Genomic DNA, 24,213 nt, shown 5'->3' on the forward strand with positions numbered 1-24,213 from the left:
ATGACTACCGAGGGGAAATGACAGCAGAGTATGAGGTTCTGCTTCCTCTATTCATAATCATTTCTTATTTTTGACTACTCACTATAAAACAATCCTGAGAATAGACACCAACGGAGAAATTCCCCATCCCCGCTAAGTGAATAGAAGGACACATGGCTGAACTCCACGCAACCAAATACACATTATATGAGCTAAAAAGCCCACGTAATACACGAGGCTTTTCAATAGATTAACAGCTTCTTATGCCTATTTTCTGGAACTCATTGTGGCTTACGGCATTCCCCATCACACCTGTAAGCTCCTCAAGCACTTTCGTTTGCAGACACATTGCAGACAGATAGGGAGGACTTTAGTATTTTGAATTTAAATGTTTGAGATAGGCTTCAAGAATCCATTTAAGTACTTTGAATCTAGTCCTAAGCAGATTTTTATTCTTTTATTGAACTACAACTCCAGAAGGACACTACTTTGCATCAAGCTGCTGGGAGAAAGCTGTCAAAACAGTGTAACACCAGAATCTTTATAGTAGGAGTGGTAGGAACGAAAATGGATGCTTTTACAGATTTTTCTGGTCTTAGCGCCTATAATATGTTGCCTTCAGCTTGCTGAAATTCTTCCTTCCACTCGTGATATTCTTTTTATATTTTTTTTTTTAATGCATTACATGAAGAGCAGATCAATGTTGCATTACCAGGTATATATAACAGCAAGCACTGGAGTCATTGTAGAGACTGTTGGTTCTGTGATTATTAAGAGCAGAAAGATATTTCTAAGTTGTTTCTAATGCAGTTACATTTTTGCACCACAAGCCAAAGACCCCACTACTTGTTTTAACCCCAGGTGCATAAGCAGAGCCTCTTCCATGGAGCTAACAATGAGGTTAACAGAAAGGACCCACTAAGTGCAGTCAGAGCCAAGCCATACTCTTTCTGACACTGGTTCTCTGTTACAAACAGAAAGTGTTATTACCCATGCATTATTCTGGGCAAGCTTCTAGTAGTAGCTACACACTTTATTCTTCTTTCCACTCACCAAGGGACTAGATGTGTATTTTTAAAGTATGTTTTCCATCAAGCCCCAAAAGCCATTATAAGTGGCTCTTGAATCAACCTTCTCCCCCACTGAAACAGCACTGAACAGAACCATCTGAACCAGAAGAGGTGGCAGCAGACAGTCAAAGGCCTCACATCACTGTTTCTCTGATGATCCCCATGACAATTCTATGCCTGTGAGGGAGAAGACAGGCCTTAGAGTGTAGTAGGAGAAATGGTGGAACAGCAGTTTGTAGAATATGCTTCATCTTTCAACAGTGCTTTTGGAAAGGCAGAAGAGTACAGTTAGCACTCTTAAATGTGATACAGAGCTTATACAATTACTACTGGAATTACTTCATATACATAAACTGGTCTGCCAGACTAAAAACCGAACCCATTTGCAGGGTATATATTGAGAAAGTCAGTCCAAGTATATCACATGAGTATACTTTTCTCAAACACTATCACAATGAGGTGCTTTTTATTTGGAATACCATAAAAGTCACAACAGCATGAAAAAATGAGAAACTACACCCTTTGTGCAACCTAGATAATGCTAGTCAGATGCAGAAGTTTCTTCTGCATCATAAACCCTTACCAAGCTTACACTTTAAATGGAGAGTAGACTTCTGTTACTGTGTAGTACGCAAATGTGAAGTAATTTTAACCTATCGCCTAAGTCAGCACATACAGAATAGCTGTATTGGAGGCTAGAGCATAACTTTACAGGCTAAATGTCCCTCTGCAGGTAAAAATAATACTCTGCCACATAAGAAATCTGGATTACATTATAGAAGAACACTTACTGCTTTTGGCCTTAAGAGCTATTGGCGATCAGCCCAATTAAAGCAAGTACAAGCTGATTCAACCTCAGATTTCATGCTGGAAGAGCCACGAGTCCTCAGTTCTTGCTTAACTTCAGCAGAACATGTGGCAGATGTGATCATCTCCACATCTTGCAGTATACAGAAGTAAAAATACATTAACCTCATCTCTGAAACTACAGCTGCCAAAAGTTGTATTAAGTTCTCACTTGCTATAACAATATTTATAGTCTGTCTTGGAGCCCAGTTTGGTCATGCTAGATATAAAAATTAAAAAAGAGACTCCAATACTGCAGTACGAAAATCAGACCTGATCTGAATTTGTAACAAGTATCTCTATGACACTTAGGTCTGAGAACTTTTTAAACTCCATGTATCTCATAGCCTCTAGTCTTTAGATTCTATTTGAAAGTCAAACGTAAATCAAGATGCTAGTTTCCTTCTGAGTACATATATGTAGGTTAGAAGTAAGTTGTAATATAGGAAATGAATGTATTCCTTGTATAATGCAGACTTAAGTTTGTCTCCACAGAAGGCTGAAATCTGAAATCTGCCAAAATGAGGCAGATTACATGCAGCAAAACTGTAAAATAAAAGCTTCCCCGATGTGCTCTCAGCAATTCTGAACAAAAAGTAGCAGTCTGATTCACCTATCTAGATATTTACCATCTGTTCTTAAAACTGCTTTCTGCTAAATGTTCAGGTCTCTCTTCCACTTATTAACCATTCTCCAGTATTTCTGAAATGCTCTTTCACATCCCTCCTACTTTTGTGGTTAAACATTCCATTTCTTAATGCCTCTAACAGCCCCTTTCACAACAGTTTCTCAGAAGGATCAATCACACAGTACAAACACTGTAAAGCCAAATAAATCTTACAGAACAAAGGGAACAGAGACCTAAGCCTGACTGATACACACTGTTGTAAGTTCACTCGATCTAACTTGCACCAACTTGCTTTTCTTTCCTGGCAGTAATTTTCAACTAACACACGCTTCATCTCTTCCCCCTTCAATTCTTTACCCTTGAATTTTCTGCATGAGTTAAAAGTATTTTTCCCCAGATACCATATTCTACTCCTAGTTTTAGTCTGCTCTTTACCTTAAAGAGAAATGATGACAGAAACACAAGCCACAAACATGCACTAACCTGGTGACCATGCCTGATCGACACATACTTTTTCTGCTGACAGTTTCACAGAGCGATTGTTTCCTTTGTGATGACAAAGCCATTAACAACTTCTGACCCCTCTCAGGCATGACAGAAACATCTCTGCACTTCTCCCCTTTCCATGTACTGTAAGGTTGAAAGTGACTGTGGTAGCTGCTGTACACTCAACACAAAAGAAACCCTGCCCCAACTGCCTGTGCATCTGCACTGCACCGTGGCCAAAAGTGACGCCTAGGCAATGACTTGTTTCCTTTGTAACTTCCTGTTTCCCCTAATGTTAGTGGGCAGCACTATCTTTGTCAGATTTCCCAGCTTCCCAGAGAGGTTGTAAATCAAACCCTGCATACCTCAACCTCTGTCAGTCATGGAGCCAGAAAGCAGAGGGGATTTTCCAGTGCTCACTTGTTTCCTACTCGCCTTTCAATCAACTGCTTTCCCACGGGAGAAAAAGAAAGTCTTTTTGCCTAGAGGGTGCTCAGCTCCCTCACACCGCTGGTGCCTGTGCTTCAGGTGCTTGCACTGCACCACGGAACTATGACAAGTATTTCACCTCTGTTTTCACCCCCCATAGCTGGAGCTTGTCCTTTCGTCTTCAACCCAAGAAGTTAAACATAAGCATTCTGAAAGCATGTATGTGCTTCAGAGCAAGTCTTGCCTGTACATTTGATGCTACACAAACCAGAAACGACAGTAAAATCTGAACCTAAGCAGCTCACAATGTAACAATTCTACAGGACCAACTGACAGTGAATAAATGCCATTGTTTTACACTTCATCTGGAGCCCTTAAAAGGATTCAAGTGTTTCACTGACTGGAATTAAACAGCCCCCCAGGCTAGAAAGTTCAAGTAAGACAAAACCAGTTAGCAAGTTTCAGAATGATGGCCAAAACCTATATACATAATTACGTCAAGTAAAGCTTACTTCACATACTTTTGAGGAAACAGACACTAATCTGCACTCCAAGATAGAAGGAAGAAGTTTCTGTAAAACATCCTTTTTTTTTGTAAACTACCCGACAGTCAAAGCACAAGAGAAAATAACATTTCAGATACCAGCCATGGCTGCATCTGCTAGAAAAGCAAATCTCAGTCCTCACCGTATGTCACCTATTTGCACTCCTTCCACAGCCAGGCTATACAGGAAGAAGCAGCAAACTAAATATCACACACCTGTTGTTAGCTAAAAGGATCATCATATCCACACAAAATCCCAATGCTCTTTACTAAGAATCAATGCCCAGTTGTCTCAGTGGCTTAATTAACAGATTTTTCACATAGAAAAGATGTAAAGAGGACTACACCTCAGCAGGCTGTGAATTAAATTCACTTGCTTTATCTGCTACAAAATCAGGCAACAATTTAGTCTTTAAGCATTAACCCACAATGACTTAAAGCAATCCTTCCCTCCCACAGCTCTGCTATCTCAGCATACTCTAAGCTTGCATCACCATCTGTACCTCAGTAAAAAAAAGCTATGGTCAAAATGACAGCATCTGAGTATATATAACATTGGGAAAAAGACCCTTTCTGGTCTGACATACCTCTTGGTCTTCCCCTCCAAGCTCCACAATTTTAAAGTACTATGCTATTTGGCCTTAATAGTCTGATTTTTGCCTCATTTATTCCTGATGCTGTCCTCTCCCTTTCTTCAGTTAAGCATTCAGAAAATCAGGATTTTTCATTTCAAGTTCCAGGATCCCCTTTTGGCTTTTCAGGTGATTTCCAACACTACCAAAATAAGTCACAGAGCTAAAGCAGTAGCCATTTCACACATGCACGCACACATGCAAGGTGGTGTTTCACTGTGGAATTTAAAAAAAAGACATTTTTTTAGATGTTTCCCAGATTTGGAAGAATGAAAATTCAGCTTAACTTTCTAGAGCGAACACTGATCAGAAGGGTTGTGTGTCAAAATTGCAAATGAATAGACTGAAGAGAGATGAAATCTTTATGGATATGCCTGCCACAGAAGTGGAAGAGTATTAAATATACCCATCTTCACAATGCAGAATTCTGTCATGCAAGGAACTCTGGTGTACGGCTTTCAGACCACTAACCTTCACTTGTCACCACAGAATCACTGGGGAGAAGCAGCTTTGCACCATGCTAGCCGTGGAAGAATTTGACTCAAAAGGAGTTACTTCATTTCTTTAACATTATGAGGTTTCATGCAGCCTTAAAAGGAAGAACCAAAGCATCAGCAACCACCATTCGAATTTCATTCCAGCAGCGCCACTGTCCGAGGAAGTCAGCCAAACATCTCTGCCACTGTTAGGAACAGCTCTTGCTCCCAGTCCAAAGCAATCTTACTTATCCTTAATTAAAGGAAAGCAAGAGCAATAAAATATACCTCTAGCACTATGCTGCCCTTGCCAATATAAGTTCACTAGCCTAGCTGAAGGTTGAGTTGTCCCTGCAGCAAGAGAGCTTCCTCTTGCAGACCAGTTTACAGGAAACTGCAAGAATGGACTTAAAAGCAGCACAAAAAGATCGTGGCAACAGGCAAGGCAGAAAGACTAACAGAGCAATAGAAAAAAAATGAAGTAGCATGAAAACCACTTCAGCTGCAGCAAGTAGTCAGCTCAGTAAAGTTCTGCTCAGAATAAGCTAAGAGTTCATACATCATATATTTCTATAAAAGCCTACAGTATAGTAAAGCATTAAAGGCCATATTCTGTTCAAGTTTTACTGACTTTAATAAGCTTGAATCAGGAGTAGCTTATGATGAGTTTTACTCCTTCATTAATTCTACCAAGCTAGTTTAGTCCTAAGTTGCTAGATCACAACGGAAAGAAATTCACTGTATTGAGACATAATATATTTGTCAAGTGTATACTCCACAACTGCCAATTGGAAGAGCAAGCGTACATTACTTGCCTGAATTCTTCCTCTGCTAGGTAAGGCAGTCCTGGGAAAACATCAGTAAGCACACATCAGAATTACTTCTGCTGGATGACCTGCAGAATTACAATTAAAATAGAAAAAAAAATAAAATCAGCAACAAAGGGGAGAAATTAGGCCAGAAGTTCTGAAAATCTCTTTCTAAATGCCAAAAGAATTCCTATTCTTTAAACTTCAACTATCATGGCCTTATTCAGCTTGGTTAGGAACAGCTGATTATGACTTTATTTTTTTACTTATTTACTGATATGTATTTAAAAAGGTAGCTGAAGCTTTGATAATACGTATTCAATCTAAAACTGAGAGATACTTCAGGTTAAAAAGCTTTTGAGTTCCTATTTATACCCCACTGCTCTTAAACTCTGAACATCTGTGGACATATTGTTGGCTTGGAACTTCAAAAAAGGCAGCCAGCACTGGCCTGCAATAAGTAAGCCTTATTTCAGAGAAAGAGCCTATCAACTTTAAAACAAAGTTGTAACTTCTCTTGATTGCTTCAACAGCTTGGCACAAGTCCTAGAAGATGATATTCCGACTTTGATTTTGGGATATGGTTAATGTCATATATTGCTCAAATGTCTATAAGCCAAAGTACAAAATATTTACAGTATATGCATAGCTTCTAAAAAACCCTCAAATTAGAGTGTGCAGAAGGTTCTCTTCCAGCTGCATACTCTTAATAGAAGACCACTATAATTTAACAGATTCTCTTACATCAGCTAGCCTAAGGCTTTATCCTGATGCAAATAAGGATTGAATTAAAATCGGCACAGCTATCCTAGCATCATTTTCTATGTTGTCAATTTTATATGTTGACAATTTTATTATGAGCAGCTTCTCAAGTTAAGTTTAAGGGATTTCTACTGAATCAAAGGGCCCCTCAAAACTGTACAGGAGCAGTCACCCAGCAAGATAACTGGGTGTCAAGTCTATGCCAGTCAGACTGTACCAGTAACACTTGGCATAAGTAACACTTAAAATGGAAGGCAAGTTCTTACATGTTTTTGCTGCTTATCATGTTTCTTTCAAATAAATTCAAAAGGCATGTTACCAAGGCAAGACTTCTATTCTTATTTACTATTCAAACCAGATGGACAACCAACTGATAGCTATATACAAGGTCCCTGTAAAAAAGACTGTAAATGCAGCTATGTTAACACGTATCTTTAATCAGTACTCGTAGAACAATTTAAATAGACCCTAGTTTAAGTAAGTCACGTAACTTATTTAAAGCAGAAGTACAAACAGGATCGCCAAAGTCCTATTCCTGCTGACACTTGTGCTGCAGGCAGCTGCAAAGGGAGTTTCCCCAAATACACACGGACACTTCAAGCGGGAGTTTCCACATGTGATTTATTTCCTTGGCAGCAGTTTCGATCCCAAGATATTACTGTTGAAACAATTTTACTGCTAGGCTAGTTTGTGATGAACTGCGTACAATTCCATCACTGATCACTGAATTTAGGAAGCACTGTTGGACTACAAAATAATTTCTTCTTAGATGTCAGAACACCTTTAAGCATTTAAGCTGAAAGGCTCTTAGAAATTTACAACAGGGAGTCAAACATCCATTACTGACCATAAAACATATCTGAAAGGTCCAGTTAACCAGCAGACATCTCACCATATAAAGTTAAAATTTGTTGTTAAGAAATATTTTGTTCTGTTTTGTTAGAATTTTATTTAAATTGATTTAAAGAGCATCAAGAGTCCAAGGAAAAATAGAAAAAAGACGACAGATAAAAAAAAACCTTCAAGGCTGACATTTATGTTCACCATTTTCTATCATTTCTGGTCCTAAGACGTTTTGGCAAGACATACATCATCACTGGTTCGTTGCACACTGTGCTTGTACAAAACTAACAAAATTGAAGTCCAAGACTACAATTGCCAGTTCAAGAGAATATTTCATGTGAGTGTATATTCAAGCCAAAGTACTGAAAATAACCCATTTTGAAACAACCATGCAGCAGGATTTTAAACCACAGCAAAACCACATGAAGTTTATAAAGTCCTTCTGAATGTCTATCAGCAAAAAAATGCAATGGGTAAATGTATAAACTCTATGGCCGACCCCAATAACAAGCTAGAATGGCATACTGAAGAAGTCCAGCAAGCCCTGGTTTAGAGGAAGCATTTGGCCTTGCCATCTGTGAGGCCTCCAAGCTTGTGTGTCCCTCTTCTGGTGGACCGCAGTGTGTAGTAACCCTATAGTTAAGGAAATGTACCTCTGGAGGCAAACAGCTGCAGCCAGCACCAAAGAGGAAGCTCAGCTTCTGGCAGACCCTTGGAAAACAAAACGACACAAACATTTCCTATTTTCGTTTTGCTTATAAAGAGACTGTGTGATACAGCTTAAAAACAAAGCATAACCACAAAGACGCACTTTATCCTTTAGTGCTGTACAACACAGTAGACTGTACTGGTTTTTAAATAATGAAGCAGTGAAGCATCTCAGAGTTTGCTCTTGTCATACTTGGAAAGTCTGACTAGGAATCAGAATCTCAAACTAAGTTAATGAGCGTGCAAATGCAACTTCCAGAATTAGAAAGCTCAGCTGGGCTGTGTTGCTAATGGACAGTCCCCACCTCCAACAGCTTTGAAACTCCTTGTGCTCAAAATAGTAGTAGTGATAGGACAAGGGGTAACGGGTTAAAACTTAAAACAGGGGAGCTTTAGACTGGATATAAGGAAGAAATTCTTTACTGTAAGGGTGGTGAGGCACTGGAATGGGTTGCCCAGGGAAGTTGTGAATGCTCCATCCCTGGTGGTGTTCAAGGCCAGGTTGGACAGAGCCTTGGGCGACATGGTCTAGCGTGAGGTGTCCCTGCCCATGGCACGGGGGCTGGAACTGGATGATCTTAAGGTCCTTTCCAACCCTAACCATTCTATGATTCTAAAACCTTATGCAAGCGAGTAGGTGTACCAGAAACAAGGTTTCTTTATTCTGATTTCAATGACTGTTCCCTTTTAAATCATGATATGAGCTTCTCTAAAGGATGTTGTAAGGCATACGTATTTTGCCACTCCCAGCTCTAATCACACAAAACATTAAATTAAAAGATTGAAACAGGTAGGAGCATGGATTACAATAAGCAGGATTTAACACTACCATATGTTTCATCATTCAGGTAAATGCTACTTTTTTTTTTTGTAAACGTACACTAGAAAAAAGAATCTCTGCAAGCTCCTGCTTACTTTCTACAAAAGCTGAATTTAATTGTAACCACCAGATCACATGTAATTGGGATTTTAGGTCATTTTTAAATTAGAACAAACGTACACAGTAAGGCTACACCAGGAAGATAAGCAGTTAACAAGCAATTTTTATTTGGAGGACTTGAGAAGGAACAGTAATTTACAGAATCATAGAATGGCTTGGGTTGGAAAGGATCTCAATCCCTGATCATCTAGCTCCAAACCCACTGCCATGGGCAGGGATGCCTCACACCAAACCATGTCACCCAAGGCTCTGCCCAACCTGGCCTTGAACACTGCTAGGGATGGAGCATTTACCACTTCTCCGGATAACCTGTTCCAGTGCCTCAGCACCCTCACAATAAGGAACTTCTCCCTTATATCGAACCTGAACTTCCCCTGTTGAAGTTTAAACCCACTACCTATCACTACTATCCCTGATGAACAGTCCCTCTCTGGTATCCTTGATTTCATATCACTTAACCCTAAAAATATACAATCACATGCAATGAGCTGCTTCTACAAGACAGTTTGGACAATGCCAGATTATGTTATCATTTACGGAACTAAACTACTTGCTTCACAAACACAACCATGACATGAACAGCATGACATGAACAGCAACATTCATTCAGGAGCAGGGGGAGGAGCAAGAGGCTGCATGGTTCTGAGTTACCAGCTCGGCTTAAACCACAACACTTTACAACACAGATCACAGTTTGCCTAATCAAACATATCACAGGCATAGTGCCAACCAAGTCTACAGAAAGGTTTCATAACAGCTACAAAAAAATGCATGTTCTATTACAAAAGTAGCAAACAAGAAGACAGGTCAAAGGCAAAGAGCTAAAACACAAGGTCTAGATTCTTACTTTCCATCTGATCTTGAGGTCACTTAAGGCTTCTTCTCAAATCAGCTTCATTTCTGACCTGTCCTGAAAGTCCTTTATAAGGGTTAACTCATTCACACTGGGAAAAAGACCTCAGAAAACTAAAGATAATGGGAATGGATTTAGTGGTCCTGCACACGTAAATCAAACCCTTCTTAGAGTGGTGATCATTAATACTTCAGAGGAGAAAAAAGCAAACCAACCAACGGTGCTATAATGCATCTAGCTTAGCGCACACTGATTGAGAAACTGGGAATTCAGAAAGCCACCTCACATTCCAAAATCTCAGTCTCTGGCACTTCAAAATGACACCAGTAAGCCCCCGAGCTGCAAATTCTTAGGCTGGAAGAAGATTCTATATCCTCAGCTCTGACTCCATACAGATATTGCTATTATCTCATAATTGACTCGTAAGTAGAACATTCACTTTAAAAGATATGGCCATTTCCTCCCCACCAACTTTTTAGTTAAGATAGAAGGACTTATCCCTGCCAATGCCTGAATCTAGCAGAAGCCTGGAATTCTTTGCATACACTCTACATTCCAGTTAGATTATTTTCCCCTCTTCTCCCCGTTTTAATTTGAAGATGTTTCCTGGGATTCTATTAACCTACCCTAGAGAATGTGCTTCTTCCCAAATCCCTTCTCAAATATCTAATTGCATTATCTATTCCTTCCATTCTTGTGGTCACATGAAAGCTGGTCCACAGAACATTTGGCTGAGTCCTGGCCTCACTGAGTTTTCACCTCCAAAACTTACTTTTATTTATTACACACAGTATAAACACACACATATGCACACATAAAAATATGTTTACATATGCAGTTCTTAATGAAATAGTGTATGTTATAAACTCCAGCAACTCTTCTAATCATCTTAGCAAGATGAGCTATAAAAAAAATACATTGCTTTTGTGCATCTTTCTCATTAAGTTTCTTTGGAAAGCTCTTTCAAAACTGTGCAGCCACGCTTTTTACAGAGATGAACTGGTTTGGACAGAAGAGCACTCCTCTTTGTGACTTACAGGATTTCATGTTTTGTGCACATAACAGGCATTATGTCCAGTGCACATAACAGGCATTATGTCCAAAAGGTCTGTATAGCGTTCTTTCATTTCCAAGGTTTGGTTCTCCACAGAATTCATACAAGCATATAACAATTCCAGGAGAAGCTTTTGCAATATTTAGATTATCTTCCTGCTATACAAACCCTAGATATCCTTACGGCATTCTACTAAATACAAGTCACTTGTACACAATGAATAGCTGAAACTGGATTTCACTTGCACAAAGGAAATTCAGGAATTTGGGTCAGTGGGATTACTCTTGTTTCAACCTGAGTAATCAAACCTGACATCTTCGCACAGTAAATACAACGGTTTGCCCAGATCCAAGCCAAATGACAGTTCATACATACCACAGGCACATTGATTCAACTGCGTGTTACTGGCACCACGAAATGGAACGTCTAGAGAAGCTGAACTTCAAGTAAGTGCTGTTTCTGCACACCTTTTCAATATTTAATGGCATTTGTGACATTTTATATAGCATTTGAAATCACACAGCCTGATACACTTCGCATCATCTGAAAATTTGCACTTAAGAACTCTCAGTTTTAGAAGTGTACTAGAAAGAGAAGTGCATTACACTGTTCAAAAAGCCTTCTCTTCCACAAAATATCAGACAATCTTTCATGCATTTTAGTTGTTTATTAACTAGTAAGCCGCTATTTTAATGAAAGACATTTCCCACATTATAGCGGAGTTCATTTTCAATTTCTGTCAGGTACATCTCCAGCAGATAGAGAACTTAACAGTCCCGATGCTTCAAACTAAAACCATCCCATTAAGTACTTGAAAAAATTTAGCATCACCACAGGTTAACAAAGATTTTGCTATAAACACAAAAGCACATACAGCTTACATGATAAACTAATGGAGATGCACCACTGAGAGAACCAGGATTTTTGCTCCAAAGTATCACTTAAATAAAGAAAAGGAAAATTACAAGAAGCAGTTTGATTATTCATAGAATACCAGGCTGGAAGGAACCTCAACAAAGGTCCTCTCATACCAGAGAAACAAAAGCATTTTGATGCATCTACAGCTATTTTGTTTTTCTTGGAAGAACAGATGGCAGTTACATTGCTTCAGCTATAACATGGTGCCAAATTTTTTTAACTGTACAAACAAGAACATCCATTTTCGTTTGCATTTAAGCAAGAATAAATAGTAAGATCTCAGAGCAGTAGTTGTTCCTCATTTCAAGGATCTCATGTGGATTCTCTCCACAAGAAAAAAGGAGAAGCAGCAAAAGCATTAACTTACAGATTCAATAACCTTCAGTTGACCTATATTAAAAAAGAATAGATCAAATTGCTCACAAGACATAATAAGACATATCTACCTTTTAAGTCATTTATAATTGTAGTAACAATTGTGTTACTGCAGTAACAGTTAGTAAAAACTTTTCTTATTTTTCTTTTTAAATGGGCAACAGGGAAGTAGCAACAAAATCATTTTTGTTGTGTCAGTTGCTCCAGTGCCGCTTCCTCTCCTGTGCAGTCTACCAAAGAACCAGCAGCTGGCATGGCACAACCAGATATAACAAGTGCAAGGGCTGCAGTAGTTTAACTGCATGTGAAGAAAGTAAGCGTTAAGTCAGGAAGGACAGAGTGAATACTACAAAGTATTATGACTCAAGTATACACTATTGACCTTGAAAGAGTTCTTGCTATGTACTGTACACCTTCAAATCTTAAGCTTGATTAATTTTTTTTTATATATCATTTTTTCATTCCACTTTGTAGGAGCTGCAACTGTTAAGTTAAAAAAAAAAAATAAAATCAAGGGGGTCTTATTCTCCAAGACTCACCATCCGTTTTTTGGTATTTTGGCTGTTCTACAGAACACTGTCTTCAATCCTTTTCATTCTAGTACAAGCTCCCTCTTCTTCTAGATGATGTTGAAATACACAACGTAAAACCATCAGACAATAGGATACTAGGGTTAAATAATGAACAGTGATATAGTTTATCTTCTTCCTAGCACAGGATGATTAGGAACACATCAGGTTTATATTTGCTTATTATGTGGACTCATGCCTGAGTATCGGCCCAAGTTTATATCTGGTCTTCACCCGCAAACTGCTCAAAAAGTTAAAACCCCAACAGTAAGAAACTAAAAACAGAAAGGAAGATTGGCCAATATCCACTACTACAACTGGTAAAGACTGTGTGGGAGACAGAGCTTTCTCACAACTTTTGTTTCCACAAGAAGGTAACAATGACACTTCACAACTCCCAGTTCATGTGTCTGGTGCGTTTCTTCCACATACCTTCTCAACTGACACAGGCAAGAAAGAGCATTTAGAGCAAAATCCTACCAGACCATTACACCACGCATGTTTCAGCATCTTCTCAGGGCTACAAAAATTATAGGGAATGAGTAACGTGTAGGCAGCCAAGTTACTCAGTAATGTTGACTAGACAGGTAGAAATGTCACAGGCATAGAAGCAAGAAGTGCTCATCTAATTCATTTGCTCCTTGCTATTTAAAATGGAAGAGAACACGCCAGGAAGGAAGGGAATTGTATGAAGTTGCCAAATGAAGAGTGTAAAACAGAGACTTCCATTTGCCACATTTCCTAGCAAAGATACTTCTGCAAATCCCGTGGCTTTCTCTCAATACACAAAACCCATCAATCAAGTGCCACATTGCTTGGAGTGAGACCACCAACTCTGGAAGAAGAGACTTAGCTCTGAGTTCAACAGCTCAGCAGCGAGCTTCCTACTAACAACTAATTATTAAGTAGCATGATATTGTTGCAGCCCATTAGATCAGATGCTAGTACCTCTTTGGTAATTAACAGATCTGTCACTAATCCCTCACCACCTGCCAAACCAATTTTGCTGGGGAACTGCACTGGGACACCCTTCTTCTGCTAAGATATCCTTCTACCCCTCCAGTCTTCTCATTCCTCTAGGACCAAGGAGACACAGCACCAGCAGCTCTGTAAGCAGAAATGCTGCCAGCCAGCAAGGAGGAGGAGAAACACAACTGCTCTCCACTGTGGGAGTAAGGATGACATGACTGTGGAGAAACAGACTGGCAGCAGAGTTAAAGCAGGCATAGTGCCAATGTGACAGATAGTTTCTGGACTTAATCACTTGGATATCATCTAGTAATGTGTACATGGGGAAATATGGCATTCCATCTTATCAGCACTGTTTCCATCATTATTAGAAAGGTTATCTGCACCTCAAAGCAAAAGAGGTGAGACTCAGCAAATTCACACATTTCCCTGATAATGCTTCAATTTGCCTTGTCAGGCACTCAGACCTGTGGCTTTCTGAACTACAACCTTCTTTATAACAGCTGTGCTATTTGCCCAGGGACAGAAATAAGGGCACTTTTTTGGAGGGGAGGGAAGTGACTCACTTTGAGCTCGGAGGGAAAAAAGGATTTCGCTACGAGTTCTTCCCATAACCGCTTCCCACAAATACAGTAATTTTCTCTAAGTGGATGGAGAATAGTTCAGCTATCTAACTCTGTTCTCTGAGTTTAAACATGAAAAGGACATTTAAAATATTCCTCTTTCCCTTCCAAATTTCCCTCCCTCCCCCTCTGCACAGTCAGACATCAAGCACTTATCTAGCATAATCCCAGCAATCTGCCATGCTTAATTTACTCATGAGTAAGAGTACCCACACAAGCTTACTGATGGTGGGACTGGAATATATTTAGGGCAGACCATGCATCATCTTATTATTTGTTTGGGTTCTCTTAAACCCAGGATCACAGTTCTGTCATATATAACCCCACCAGTGTTCTTCAAAGTAGTTTTCTACCTCCAGCTGTTTAGGGGAAAGAGACCTACTAATCATATAGCAAGACTTGTGTTCCTCTGCTGCAATGGGTATTCTGTCTTCTCAGAAAACCCTTTCTGATTAGTGTTGAGTATATTCACTTATTTCAGTCCTAATGCAAGTCTCCCATTAGATAGCAAAGGTAAGTATTCTCTCCTAGACATCAAACAACAGGGACCCATTGTCCCATTGATTACCCCATGCTCCTATAGGCAGTATGCTCACTTTGACAGCAGAAAGCATATTTCTCCACACAACAAGTACAAAAGTCTGCATATGCAAATGCCGCTCCACTCCTTCAAGACCACAGAGTACTTTGGAAACACTCCCACCTGGCATGATAGTGGAGTCCGACTAACTGACTCCAATAACTGACTCCAACCCTGAAAAAATACAGCAGAAAGCTTGAATGCTAAAGCCTGACAGATTATAGACAATTAACAGCTGCAGATGCTCAGCAGCTGTGCAAGTCAGATCACTCTTTTGCTCAAACACAGCTTGAAATGCCTCATTTTGATTAGTCAGGTTTACAGATCAGTTTTTAATTAGCTAACTATAAGCCTTTCATCTGTCAATAGGACCTGTAGGGTCATAGCACAGGTTTCTTTGTACTAAATTTCTCTCTACATCATTATCAAGACAAAGTAGAAAAAATGCTAATTCCTCCTGCAATATAGGAAAGTATGGGAAACAACAAAAAAGAAAAGTGATCTTTCTTACACAAGCCATGTATCTGAACTGTACAGTTTTATTAGGATAAGGAAGTACCAGAAGCTGACTTCAGTACATAGCCTTGATCAAAGTAGACTAGATTTGTGTAAAAGGTTTGGAAGAGCTTGTAATGAAAGAACAATGTTCAGTAGCAACCTATGGCATCTCTACAGTAAGATCGCAGTGCTCCAAGTGAAGAGATGCTCCTACTTGATGAAATAACTGTCTTGCAATTGTAATACACTGACCTCTTCAGAGTTCTACCTTGGTCTAGGAGAAACAAACAATTAGGTGACATGTTGTAATAGAATTACTGTTAAGCAACATCAAGGTAATGAATTACTCTTTTTAGTGGGGTTTCACAAGATTAGAGACTAATAATTTAAACCTCTGCTGCCTGGTTGCAGGGAGTAGCTCTCAAGGTTAACTACATTCTGGTCTGCACTTAGATGCACACAAGCAACTTCTGCTGAAGGTAAGGGGAACTAAGTAGACTGAGGTGAAATATTTAAGGATGTGGCATTTAAGCCAAAACTTTTTACTTTATAGAAGAGTTTTAACATGTCTTGCAAGTACACCAATAAAGAGATTGTCCCTCACTCATGTCAGAATGTTAAGAAGTCTTATAGAATAATGTAATAGAGCTAATAAAACATGAAATGAAGGACCATCTCAAAGAGACTTTAACTTGGAATAAGATTTACATGCAGACACTGAAAAGAAATCACAGGTCAAATCTAGTTTCTCCTTCTATACGTTCAACATGGTATAACCCCCCAAAATTCATGAGTTCATGAGACTTCTAACCTCAAAATGAGTTTATTCCCCACCTCAACAGACTACTATTTATCGGAAAATATGCAAATAGTTATAAAAATTACTGTTTCCAGAATGAGGATTAATGTCTATCACTACAGTAGCTGAAGTTAAAAATAGAACAGGGAAACAAAGCTTCCTACCAAACCACTCTTTCTTTCTGGTCTTACAAGCCATATTTCACCAGACAAGACAATTGTGATGTATTCACAACACTATCTACTTCCACTGCTCTTCTTCCTTTTCTGTTACTTCGCAGTTATCACCTAAAGAATTAAAATGAGTGACACATGCTTTTACACTTACTAGAACTTGGTTTAGGATCTGAAATGTCACCCTGAATTGCTGCATAAATAAAGATAAAGACATCTAAGTGAGTGACTTTGCAGAGTAAACCTCTCCTGGAGAGCAGGAAGCTTATTTGTCTGGAAAAAAACTGAACATGAAAGTGGAAACTGACATTTTCAGGAAGATTTCCCTCTTCCAAGGGTTCCTGGTTTTTATTTTGCGTATCTTTAAATGAAAAACTCAAGGCTAACACAAGATTAAGCTGGAGTTAAAGTAATCCCAACTTGAGACTATTTAGAATTAAGTTTTGCTTCTTTTTAAGGATTAATTATTAAATTGCACAGCATGGGTTCATGGTTCTTTAAATAAGAAGACTGCCAACTAAACTAGACCTGACCTTATTTCTATCTGTTAAAGCGGAATAACACCAAAAGATGCAGTTCAGCTGGCAGTTCTACACTGGCTATCCTGAACAATGAAAATGTACATTTACACTCAGTAACAATGGAGTTCAGGTCACTGAAGCAGAGCCTAAATTCACATTCTTGTCCAGAGACAAACTCCATCCATGCAGACTACTTTTCCATCACCTAGTGTCTTTGGTTGGTTGGTTTTGACCATACAAGTACTAAACCTAGGAATCCTAAATCTTCCTACTTACTTCTACTATTCTCTCTCCTCTTGTTTATTTGGATATGCTTCAAACTCCTGAAAAATCTTTAGCTTTTAGTCACGTCTTATGCACAAATCACCTTTCATGACGAGTCTTGCAGCACACTTCCTATCATCTCTCTCTCTCCCTCTATCCAACACTTAGACAAAGACCTCCGAGGTAGCAACAGTTCCAGACATGCACACTGCTGCCATTGGATGTTCCCAGCCTTTTCTTTCCAAGTACTGCCAGAAGCAAGAATGAGGAATATCAGTCAAACATCAAAATGCAGGTTGTTTTTCTACAGCAAGTTGGGACTTAACTGGAACTTAGTAATAAGTGTTAAGACAGGAAATTAAAAAAAAAATCTGTAAGACAGGAGATGAAGTATAACATAAAATATTAATAGCCAATGCTAAGAAGTGAGTCCTTTAGTAAATGTCTGGTCTACATATTGCTTCTCCTCTGCTCTAGTTATCAGCAGCCACTGCCTAGAAGCACTAGTTAGTCAACATAGGGTTTCTTTTTTTACACTCACTGAAACCAATACAGTGCCTGAATTAGAGCACTGGTGCGGTACTACTCTATGTATGCAAAATGCATATTGTGGTATTGCTGCACAACACAGCTTGAAATAATTGGTAAGATAAATAGTTGATCCACCTCCACTCTTTCTGTCACACGATCAATTTTGACAAAGAAAGGAGAAAAACCAAAACCCCCCTCTCTGCCTGAAGGCCTCAGACTGTTACCGCTCTCATACCCATGTTTTACAGCAGTATCTGAAAGTCCTCTGTGCATACACATGTCAAGAGGAGATAATACTGTACATGTAAATGAAGTTTTTTTGCAGTGTCTACTACATCAAGCAACAACAACCATAATCTCTTTACACGGACCACTTTGAAGTTTTTGTAGCGTGATCTCAAATCTGTGTGCATGTATTAAGTTTTCTAAATGTTCTGTGAGAGAGTGAAAACCATCTCTATGCTGTAAAAGTCTCTGTAGGCACCTAAATCCATTAGAAATTATCAGGAATTACCAGAGTCATCCCTAAAGAAGAAATTCTTTAGTGTAAGGGTGGTGAGGCACTGGAATGGGTTGCCCAGGGAGGTTGTGAATGCTCCACCCCTGGCAGTGTTCAAGGCCAGGCTGGACGAAGCCTTGGGTGGCATGGTCTAGTGTGAAGTGTCCCTGCCCATGGCAGGGGGGGTTGGAACTAGATGATCTTAAGGTCCTTTCCAACCCTAACTACTCTATAATTCTATGATTCTAAGTGCTTGCACACTACAATATACAGCATCACCGCTTACATAAATTAAGAGACAGTCATAGTATAAAGAACAGAACCTAAAGCTCATCTTCCCACTCTAACACGTTCAAGGAAATGATCTACAATGATAAAAAAATCTCATGTTTTTATGAGTTACAATACAGTGGTTGCATTTAACTATGGAAAAAGTGTTTACCTTTTAAAAATGTAAGGATACAAAGTTAGTTTTAACTAGGAAGTTCCTTCTTTGACAACGTAAGATTTGAAAAGTGAGGTGGGAATGGGGGGAATTAAACACACGCATTTCCTGGAAGACAGAACAGACCTAATGATTCAAATGCTGTTGCATTAGGATGGAAGTGATCCTGATAATACATGATTAATGATGTACAGTTTGTCAGTCAACATTATAACTTAATGTAAATAAAATAAGAATCCAGAAAGCTTTAACCACTGCCAGTGAGAATTCTCAAACACAAAGAGGATGAAAATAGCAGGTCCCTAGCCTTCTTGGAGTTTTACCTGTGGCCTTTCCAGAAAGGTAAGGCTCTAAGGAAGCAAAGATCTGCTTTCCCTACCTTGGGGCATCCACAGATATGAAGATTAATTTGGCAACAAAATTCAGCAGTACACAGTTACTCCCAAACTTAGCCAAAAACCTGCTTCTTTCACACCAGCTATTTAGCTCAGCTTTTTACATCTGTTTTAGAAGATCGATCTGGTTATGCAGGGAAAAAATTCTTTACAATGAGGGTGATAAAACACTGGCACAGGTGGCCCAGAGAGGTGGTGGATGCCCCATCCCTGGAGACATTCAAGGCCAGGCTGGATGTGGTTCTGGGCAACCTGATCTAGTTGAAGATGTTCCTGCTCATCGCAGGATAGTTGGACTACATGACCTTTGAAGGCCCCTTCCAATCCAAACTATTCTATGATTCTATGATATGTTCACTCCCCATGAAGCTAAGATTTGCTAGAACTATAGAGAGAGCTACAAATTAGGTCTCCCTGAATCAGTCTGGTTAAATCAGCCTGTGGCTGCAGCAGGACAGGAATCCTTAGAACAGGCATGCTAGCTATTCTCTTCTCTGCTCCTAAACCCAAAGTTTGCAGGAGCTGAAGATGTAAGTATTGCCAAGGTCTGATTTCTGGATGACTAATTCGTTCTCTGCACTGCACATCACCTCTAAGTATCTTCCTGCCAAAGATATTCAGATATGTGCAACTACTGCAGTAACAATACCTTGGAAGAGATAAGAACTTGGTCATTACTGGAAATGAGCTGGCACGAAGCAAAATAAATCATTTCAGTTATGCTCGTATACTGGGATAGGCAGAGAACAACATCTAGTTTTGCTTCCACAGAAAGTCATGTCTCTGCATTCTCCCCTCACTACTGCCCTGTTTAAAACTCATCCCTTACCTCAGGAAAAATAGTTTTCAGATTCCTGCATGTGTTAAATGAAATGTGGACTCTTCAACCCCCTTTCTTTTTAACAAAGACATAAGAAATTCAACTTAGGAGAATAGATGAGATTGAAAAAAAAATTCAAACAAGTCTTGGAGAAGTACTGTGAACACAGCATATTGGTCTTACAAAGCACAGTGTACTGAGAATTCAGATTACATGCTCTAGTCCAGTCATCTATGATAAGCAAGTAATCTGATGATACATATGCTTGTAAGATGTAGCATGATAAATCCTTACAGTTTAAAATAATACCTAGCATAATTACACTGATCAAAACTTCAGTACTTTCAGTTATTTCCTCAACGCACTGCAAAGAGCATAACTTGCCTAGAGATTCTAGCATAAGACAAGTAGACAAGAGAGTTAGCAATGGTTTGTAAATATTAGAGGAATAGACAGTGACACATATACATGTGATAGTATAAAAAATGCACTTTCCATTTAGTACTATCTTTACAAACACACACTGTGACTCTCAGATTACCTTTGAGGCTGCCTTAAGTCCCCTGATTTCCAGATTCCCAGTTCCTTTCCAAACACTGTTAGTTCCACTACAGCACAGCTCCAAAAGCAAATAAGTAGCAATGTCAGGAATTGCCTTTATAGAATAAATTCTTAAATTCTTAAAAGAAGGCCAGAAGAATGCTTAGCTACACAATAAAGGAGTACCTATATAGGAAGCTATTTTCTCTCCTCCCTCAGAAATCCCCATCAGAAGACAAAAATGCACTGTGAAAGAATCATTGTATCAACCAATACTTTCTAATCTAAACAAAACCAATTTTGCTCTGGAAGTCCCCTAGTAACTGTTATGAGTCCTCACCATTGTTTACAGAGCTATCCATCAATTCTGCTGAGAGTCTGAGCTTGTATGAACTTTCCTGCAAGGTTTGATAGAAGTAGTAAGCCAAGATCCTAATCCTCCAGTAATACACTAACAATTTTGCAAATAATAGCGTTACTTACATCTGCAAGTACTTTTAAAATTGGGGCTTAAGCCAGCAACTATTAATTGACACAATACTTGCAAGGCTGCACATTCCAAATGACTTATGAAACTGCTGGATAATCTGATGAAAGCACAAGTTACCCACCGTCTAACATCTCCTGCCAACCAGACTGGAAGATGCACCAACTCCAAGTCAATGTCATCAAGTTAAAACACATACCCTCCTATTACTGCAACATTATGGTATTGTAAAGCATAGCAACAAATGTACTAACAAAGAGCAAACAATGTAGCCGCTGGGGTTTGAGTGTCAAAAGTACTTTTCCTGCAGGTAAAATAACATATATGTACATGCCTTTTGGTCATCCATGTTTGTGTTTCAGTGCTGTAAAGAGCAAGTTAACAGTTCCTAAAGCATTTCCACTTCTACTTAGTATTCATTATCAAAGTGGCTGCTCCGGTCAGTTTTACAGAAAGGAGACTGCTCTATGTCCACCTAAGTAAGAAATTGAAGAAGGAGACTTTTCACATACACCTCCTGGGGTTTGTTTGTTTTTTGTTTTTTTTTGGGGGGGGGGGGGGCAGGGTCTGTAAGCTGAGGTTTCTAACAGTAAATTTAGATTGGAAGTCTGTGTCAGAAGTACAAAGGGTTCATCCTTCTGTGGGAGCTTACAGATTCATGGTCAACTGGTCACACTGGCCTCAAACACAGGAATTCTCACTTAGCTCTGCCTGAGATGCCTGCAGGAACTTGCTGCATTCATTCTTACTGGTTTGAAAACTGTAAACCTTTTCCAGAACTGGCATCTCTGCATCTCCATCATTTATAACTTTAAAAAGAGCTCTTTATTTTCTGGACATTGTAGCATGAAGTTTGTCATGCTTTGTGGAGAAGTTCATGGAGAGCTGGGAGACTTGAAACCAAAACAATTACAAACAGGAAACAGCATTTAACCCACCACTAAGCTGACCCAGAACTGACTTCTCAACAATGGAATATTGGCAAGGGGTATCTATTAATCAGCTCTACTGCAACAGCAAGATGGCTCCAAAATACAGTAACAGGAAGGGAATGAAACTTGTTAAGCCTAAAAGAAAAACTGCAAGTTAATTCTACTTTTGGCTGTAGCATTAAAGATGTACATACATAAAATAAACTGCAGACTCCAACCCTACGTTTCCCGTATAAATACAACTAAAACAGGAGAGGTATATAATCATTTAGATGTGAATTTGTTGCATAACCCCTGGGACTCTAAAAGCAGAGTGAAAGTGGAAATCTGCTTTTCACAGTAGGAAATATACCAGTTTAGCACAACTAAGTTCATAGAGGAAACTGAAGTCCTGCCTGTGCACTGGCAGCATGCATACACCAGCAGGAGAGGCTCTTTGACATCCACTCAGCAGCATTACTTCTCTGTAATGATGAAGATAAACAAGGTACAAGGCTGGTTCAGCCCCACTACTGACCAGTTCTTCGCTACCATTCATCAAGACCGAAGAACAGAGGTCTTACCAGACAGAATGGTGGGAGGGGAAACACTTATCCACCTTCTCAATTCATTCTGGATATCAGTATCATAGAATCATTGAATGGTTCGGGTTGGAAGGGATCTTAAGGATCTAGTTCAGTTTCTACCAATTTGCACTGGTTACTTATGGGCTAAAAGCTGATAAGACTCATAAACATATGTGGTGTCCTTGCTCTCTGCTGACACAAGAAGCAGAGTACATAAGTTTGCACAGAGCCTACACCTGCAGATGAACAGGAACTTCAAACCTACACATAAGTGACAATGTGCCCAAGTAAACATGAGCAGCCTCCCAGAATCGAAGGGGCTTGCTTGAACAAGATGGTAACACTAAAGAAAATGCTGTCAAAAATGCATTCGTACTCTGCACTTCACCACTAAGAAGTCATGCCTCACCCTTCAACATATACTTACCACTGGAAACATGCTAGGAAATTACTCGTGACGCTCACAACTCAACACCAAAGCAGCAACCAGGCATAAATGTGCTAACAGCACAACCCTTTCATCTCGTCCCCTTTGAAGGAAAGCACCTACACTTTTTTCCCCCGAAGAGCCTTTCCGTCTCACACGGACGGGCTCACAGTGCCAAACCGACTGCGTCCCACCTGCGGCACCGAGATGAAGGTGTCAACACATGGGACGGAGAAACACGAGGTGTCTTCCCGCCGCTTCCCGCACAGCAGCGGGAACGAAGCCGCAGCAGGGGTCACCTATGCTGCCGAGGGACGCAGACCGAGGCCGGGGAAGGAGTCCTGCCGAGGGGAGAAGCCGGCCGGCCCTCACCCGTCCCTGTCCTCATGCGGCCGGGGACAATTCACGGCGCTTCCCCAGGCTCCCGGGGCCTCACCCCAGGAGCTTCCCGGCAGCACCGCGCTGAGGCGGCGGGAGGGGGAAACGAAGAAAGGGCGCGGACGTGCGAGAGGCCCTTCCCGGCCCCACACGATGGGTGCGAGGGGCGGTGTGAGGAAGAGCGATGGCTGCGGGGGGAGCGGGAACACCATGAGGAGACGCTTACCTCAACCGCGGCGCGGCTCAGCTCCGCGGGCGGCAGCCACCACGCCGACCGCTCATCCCCGCTCCTCAGCGCGCCCGGCAGCGGTCACCGCGCCCAGTGCCCGCCCCTTCCTTCACCTGCCGGGACGGCTCTGGCCCTCCTCCCTCACCCGCCCTGCCTGCCGCCGGCCGTCGGGGCAGCGCTGCTCCGCTCGGGGTGCCGAGGGGGGGAGGCCGCCGGGGAGAGCGGAGTGGGCTGGGCCGTACGAGTGCCGGAGCAGCGGCTGCTGGAGCCCAAAGGGTTGCCGGGCCCGGCCGGGTCAGGTTTGGAGGCTGGACCACCGCCCGGCACAGTGCTGCCTGCGCAGAAACTCTGGGCAGGCCCATGAATCATAGACTCAGCTAGGCTGGAAAATACTTTCAGATCATCAAGTCCAACAATTACCCCAGCGCTGCCAAGACCACCACTAACCCGGGTCACTGAGGGCCGCATCTACACGGTTTGTGAACACCTGCAGGGACAGATTCCACCAGTGCCCTGGGCAGCCTGTTCCAATGCCTGAGCACCCTCTCAGTGAAGATATTTTTCCCAATATCCAATCTAAACCTCCCCTGGAGCAGCTTGAAGCCGTTAGCTCTTG

At 40.6% G+C, this 24,213-nt stretch overlaps 1 protein-coding gene across 6 annotated transcripts in view; it reads right to left on the reverse strand.

Annotated features, from left to right (window-relative positions):
• SH3BP2 (SH3 domain binding protein 2) overlaps positions 1 to 23,687 on the reverse strand; it is a 39,266-nt gene extending 15,579 nt beyond the window's left edge. Inside the window, exons 1-2 of one of the 6 annotated variants that reach the window (XM_065660514.1) lie at positions 23,595 to 23,677; positions 5,906 to 5,985 (exon numbers count right to left, since the gene is read on the reverse strand). Coding sequence is in view for 1 of the 6 variants with exons in the window: in XM_065660507.1 (XP_065516579.1) it covers positions 3,007 to 3,116 (110 nt within the window). In the remaining 5 variants the exon portion in view is untranslated. Of the gene's footprint in view, positions 1 to 3,006; positions 3,237 to 5,085; positions 5,142 to 5,905; positions 5,986 to 8,157; positions 8,207 to 23,594 lie in introns of those variants that run through there. The other 5 variants (XM_065660521.1, XM_065660526.1, XM_065660531.1 and 2 more) reach the window with 5 other exon arrangements.
• Positions 23,688 to 24,213: the final 526 nt, after the last annotated feature.

The sequence above is a fragment of the Lathamus discolor genome, chromosome 1, assembly GCF_037157495.1.
Source record: "Lathamus discolor isolate bLatDis1 chromosome 1, bLatDis1.hap1, whole genome shotgun sequence".
In the NCBI taxonomy this organism is placed as follows: Eukaryota; Metazoa; Chordata; class Aves; order Psittaciformes; family Psittacidae; genus Lathamus; species Lathamus discolor.